This window comes from Triticum aestivum, chromosome 6D (genome assembly GCF_018294505.1).
Source record: "Triticum aestivum cultivar Chinese Spring chromosome 6D, IWGSC CS RefSeq v2.1, whole genome shotgun sequence".
NCBI lineage: Eukaryota > Viridiplantae > Streptophyta > Magnoliopsida > Poales > Poaceae > Triticum > Triticum aestivum.
Window position 1 is genome coordinate 74,495,548 of NC_057811.1, and position 5,284 is coordinate 74,500,831.

General features: G+C 44.4%; 1 protein-coding gene across 1 annotated transcript; it reads right to left on the reverse strand.

Annotated features, from left to right (window-relative positions):
• Window positions 1-225: 225 nt before the first annotated feature.
• LOC123143625 (kinetochore protein NUF2 homolog) lies at window positions 226-4,844 on the reverse strand. The gene is made up of 11 exons (XM_044562563.1): window positions 4,559-4,844; window positions 4,163-4,472; window positions 3,884-4,063; window positions 2,659-2,748; window positions 2,136-2,243; window positions 1,775-1,828; window positions 1,568-1,682; window positions 1,314-1,471; window positions 934-1,029; window positions 769-827; window positions 226-582 (listed from the first exon to the last, which is right to left on the reverse strand). Exons 1-11 carry the CDS (start codon window positions 4,732-4,734, stop codon window positions 468-470), a joined length of 1,461 nt encoding a protein of 486 aa, XP_044418498.1. The 5' UTR covers window positions 4,735-4,844; the 3' UTR covers window positions 226-467.
• Window positions 4,845-5,284: the final 440 nt, after the last annotated feature.

The following is a 5,284-nucleotide window of genomic DNA, read 5'->3' on the forward strand; positions in this document are numbered from 1 at the left end:
TCTTAGTGTGACAGGCGCCCCATTATCTTAGGTGTGTGCATGTGTGTGTGTGTTGAGGAGAGGGGGAGGTGCAGGTTCATCGAAAAAAATAGTCATGGCTGGGGTTAGAGGTATTGCCAAAGGCGGCGATTGGGGGAAGGGCGGGGCGGCGAGGTAGGTGCAGGAGCGCCACTAGCCGCAGGCGGTGGCAGGCAGTTAGGCCGGTGGTAGATCAACAGTTTGAGGTAGAAGATGAACGGTGAAACCATTTCAGATTGAAGAAGCTGATATGGCCATCATCTTACATCCAATGGCTCATAAAGATCGACTGACCCAAATTTGTTTTTCACTCACCTGACACCTAGCCAGCCCCTATAGTTACATAACATCAGCACGTAGTTTTTGGTTATCCTAATCAATGCCTAAGCCTGCAACAAACCAGCGCATAAGTCAGCTATAGGCACTGGTATAAAAGGAACAGCACCTCATCAAGTCCTTCTCCTAGCCCTTGACTTCTTGCTCGTTGCACTGGATCTGGGTGTGGCTTTTGTTGCAACGGCGGCAGATGGATCGGGAGCAGAGGCGCGTTCCCCTGCCAGTTGCCTGCACATTTGGAAACAATGAAACAAATCATCTGATCAGAAATTCTCGGCTGCTAGTCTGCATTATCAAACAGGTAGATATCGGCTTGGCCGATATTCAGTTCGGCTTCTGGTCACAGGTCAGGTGCTTTCATTCAATGAAGGAAAAATGTTTAGATGGCCTCGAAAGCTCGGTCGGTGGTCTAACCTGCCGACCTCCTCGATCCGCTCTAAGAAAGGGTCGACACTATCCATGTAGGTGTTAAACTGCAGAAAGAACCAATATATTAGCGGTTATAGATACATTTAAAATGAAGCATGCTTTATTGATGGTTTTACGAAGCAGTCTTCTAACTCAGTTACTCAGACATACCGCCTTCACAATGTTGTTGAATTTTGCGTGAATTTTCTGCTGTTGTGCTGTGGCACTAGTCCTCGCAGAAGCAGCTTCAGAACATAGCTTCGAAGCCTATGTGGTTAAAATAACGAAATGCAATATGTCAGCTTTTTTTGGAAGGAAAAAAAAGATACAATTAACAAAAAACAGCAACTAAATCTGCAGGCTTTAACAGTCAAAGAGATTGACAGCTAGTCTCGTGTTTCTGTACGAACAGTGGCAATAGATACTAATAAGGCCTCAAAAGAATCACCATAGGACGTGTTACATGCAAACACCAAAATTAACGACCTTTTCCCATTTTAAAAGGATATTAAAGTTCAAACAAGCGATAACTTCAGAATAAAGAACATCACCTTCGCGATCATTGCCTCTACTTTCTTTTCTCTAGGTTCAAGGCACTGCAATTTAACCTCAGTCTCGGAGCTCAAAGCGCCCAGCTTCTGATTTTCATTTGCTATTATTTGATTCCTTTCTTTCACTTTCACCTTGAGACGCTCCTCCATTTCATGTACTGGTTGGAAGGGATTCATGGAACAATGTGAGGGAAACAGTAACTCTTAGAAAGGGAGGACCATATAAAATATATTTTACAAACTAGAAATATAACCTTTTCCTTTCCACTCAACAATCTGTGCTTCAAAGGACATAACCGAGACACATTCATCATTAAGCTTAGCCTTACGAGTTTTAACTTCCTTTTCAACTGTTTTAGCAGCAGCAAGCTAGCAGCAACAGAAAGTAGAAGAGTTAGCCCAGTCTCATCATTCAATCAATCCAGCTACAGAATTCAACCATGCTTTGCAGCTATTCTTACCTGTTCATGTACATCCTGGATTTTAGAGTGTTGCTTCACCAGTTTTTCAAGAGCCTGCGATATGGAGATACTTTAAGATGCAATCATAGGGTATCAACTGGTGAAGCATAAGTAGGAACAGCAGTAAGTGCCATTCTGATACAAGCTAGCACCAACACCAGCTGTAACAGACTGAACCAAAATATCGCAGATATATCATATGAGGAAACTAAATTGTCCTGGGAGTGGGAGATACATATGTAGCTGATGTTTTTCTTAATCAAATTCCATGGAAGCCTGAAATCAGTTGTCACGGCCAATGTTTGAAGTAAAACAAACTTCTGGAATTGGCATATTCTGATGAAAAGTGGAACTGGAATACCTTATTGCGTATCTCCATAGTGGTAGTTTTCTCTTGAGCATTTTGTGTTGCTATTTTCTCAGACTCCTTCAACTTAGCACGGGCTGATTTCTTCTCTTCCAAGGCCCTCTTTAATACGAAATAAAATCCACAATCAGGTATGCAAGCTTACACAGATCCCCTATGATGATTGAATTCAGTAAATCACAGGTAGCAAGTCAAATAATAGGAGTCCAGCCCCTCCACAAGCCGAATTGCATGGAAAAATTAACGTAGCAATTTCTGGTTAACCAGGCCGTTTATGCAGATATGCAGTCACCTAGTAGTAGGCAGGTTATGCAGATATGCATGGAAAAATGAAAATAGCAGGTCAACCAGGCCGTTTATGCAGATATGCAGTCACCTAGTACTAGGCAGATTACAAGACCGGGTATAGGTAATTTATCGTATAGTCACAACATCAGGTCACTGGACGAACATCATGTACCAAATTTCTGAACCTTACCTGCTACTACAAATAAATAAAAAATGAAAAAGGTCTCACCTGAACCTTCTCTGGGGACTTTACTAACTTGGACCTCAATTTGGAGTTTTCTTGGGCATGTTTAGTCAACTCAAAATCAGCCTGGGTTATCTGCAGCACGAAACATAGATGCAACAAATATACATTATGCAGTGAGCTGTTGTTTTTCCGCAGAATATCAAACAATCAGCTTAAATTGGCAGCGCAATATATCAGATGTTCAATATCCTCACAAGCAGATGTCAAGACTCAGAGTAAATGGTGGATATAAAAGTAATTTAAACAGATTGTGCACAGAGTTCACTTTTCAGATGGTAAATTGTAGATACCCTGGTCCTATGTGGGCTGGAGCACTTCTACCCTACGAAGGGTGAATGGAGCCTATGGCTTCTCAAAGTTAAGATGGAACAGGAGATGTGTTAGGTAGGGCCAATAGCTCCTGGTTTAGTGAAATCTGTGGCCCTATAAATAAATGTAGTACTTAATGTTGCAAGTTATAACCAATCACAGTTAATGCACCTTGTTCTGATTAGGGCTCATACTTTTTCAAGCTAGTTTGAGCTCCAATTTAGTTTGATTTGGCAGATGAGCAGGTCTCCTGTTTCAGGTTTCAAAAAGGATGCTAGGAGAGCTCTGGGTTTATTGCATCAAAACCAGCTCGAGATTCATCTAGGAAGATACTTGGAGGCAAGGTTTTTGACCAAGTAGCTCTAGCTTTCATCTAGAATACCAGAATCGAAGACACGCCAAAGGCACAAGGCTCAATAGATTGCACCACAACTACACGAGGCTGTTTATATTTGACCTAATATGGTAATGTGTCAGGCATTTTAATCAGAAACTCATAGACCATGTAGCATGCTTGGCTCTCTGTATGGATTATACTTTCTTTGTAACTCATGATGCTAGAAATCCACAGAAAATAATTAGCTTTTTGGATGGAGAATGATACTACAGGAAGACATCATTCTAATTAACTTAGTTGTATATATAGCTTTGAGAAATTTACAATGAACTGAAGGGCTTTACAACGCTGTAAAATCATTATAAGACAGTTCAGAGCTCAAGTGGAGGTTCAAGTTGACCTATATGACGAATGAAATGTCACATACAAAACAAAACTGCTAATCACATGTCGTGACGTGTTTTCAACCACATTGAACCTAACCATAGTATTAAAATAGAGTTTTGGACACACGGAAGAAATAGAAGAAATCATGCTAACACAGGGTAGGAATCAGCACACCTTCCTGTGGATCTCCTCTTTCGTGTCACTGATGGCTGCGGCTTTTGCTCGCAGGGCCAGATGCTGCTTGTTGTAAACCTGAACTTTCTGCTGCAGAGCATTGACGTCCGCTTCCAGCTGCTGGGCCATGGGCTCCTCCATCTGCTCCGCGAGCTCATGATCCGCAATCTCCTTCTGAATCTGCACGCGAAAAACCAAAACACAACACTAAGAATCGCTGGTCGCCCTGTGGGCATTTCCACGAACAGGAGAGCTGCATAAACGGTGAACAGGGAAGACCTGGGCGATCCTGGCCTTGAGCTCCAGGTCGCGCTCGTGGTAGTCGGAGGACTCGCTGACGATGGACTGCAGGAGTTCCGTCTTGTCGTGCCTGTAGAGGAGAAAGTTGATGAGGGCGCTGAGGACCTCGACGACGCGGCGCGGCGTCGGGTGGGTGAAGTCGGCGAGCGTCAAGTCCTTGTAGTGGATGGATTCGAGGAAGATCTGCGACTTGTTGTAGAGGCGCAGCAGCCGGATGGCCTCCGCGTGGTGCTCCGGGTTGTCCAGCACCTCCAGCTCGCTGAACCCTAGCTGCCCGCCCTCGCCGTCCCTGCGAAAATCCGGCCTGGTGAGAGAGCGGGCGGACGGGTGGGTGGGGGGTAGGAGAAGGAAGGGACGCCGTGCTTGTGTTGTTACCCGGGGGCGTCGACGAAGTAGTCGAAGAAGCGGCCGAGGACGCCCGGGAGCAGGTCGGGCTGCGGGCTGGCGATGTGCTCGGCGCGGAGGTTGGCGAAGGGGGCGACATCGAACTGGACCAGCTCCTCCGCGATCTTCGCCGGCGACAGTAACGGGAAATGGAAGCCGGACGCCATCGGGTGAGACGCCGCCGGGGAGAGGACGGTGGCCGGAGAATCGCCGAGAGATTTTCTTCCCCAAATCCAAATGTTTTGGACGGCTCTCCCGCCGCAACGGCCAGCGGCGTAGTGTATTTTTTTAGTTTTTTTTTAGTGGTGTGTATCTTTTTTTAGTGTACGTACTGACCACTGAGCCTTGTACCTGCTTAGATGGGCCGAATGAATACGGCCCGTTAAGAATTCAGTTCACCGCCTTGCGCGCCGAATAGTCCTGCAAACACTGTAAGCGTCTAATAATTGTGTCTGGTACTTGCCTAAAGAGTTCAATCTAGAGATCCTCATTCTATGTTGGCACATTTGAATGCAAATAAATAACAAAATACGGAGTATAAGTCTTTTTAGAGTGTAGATTGTTTCTAAATATAAGTCTTTTTAAAGATTTCAGTATGAACTACATATGGATGTATATAGACGTATTTTAGAGTGTAGACTCATCATTTTGCTCTGTATATAGTCGCATTGAAATCTCTAAAAAGACTTATATTTAACAACGGAATGAGTATTTAAG

Coding starts and splice junctions, on each gene's coding strand:
- LOC123143625 (XM_044562563.1), bottom strand. CDS start 4,734: ATGGCGTCCGGCTTCCATTTCCCGTTACTGTCGCCGGCGAAGATCGCG. Junction 4,064..4,162: donor TCAAGGCCAGGATCGCCCAG/GTCTTCCCTGTT, acceptor TTTCGCGTGCAG/ATTCAGAAGGAGATTGCGGA. Junction 2,749..3,883: donor AAGAGGAGATCCACAGGAAG/GTGTGCTGATTC, acceptor TTCGTGCTGCAG/ATAACCCAGGCTGATTTTGA.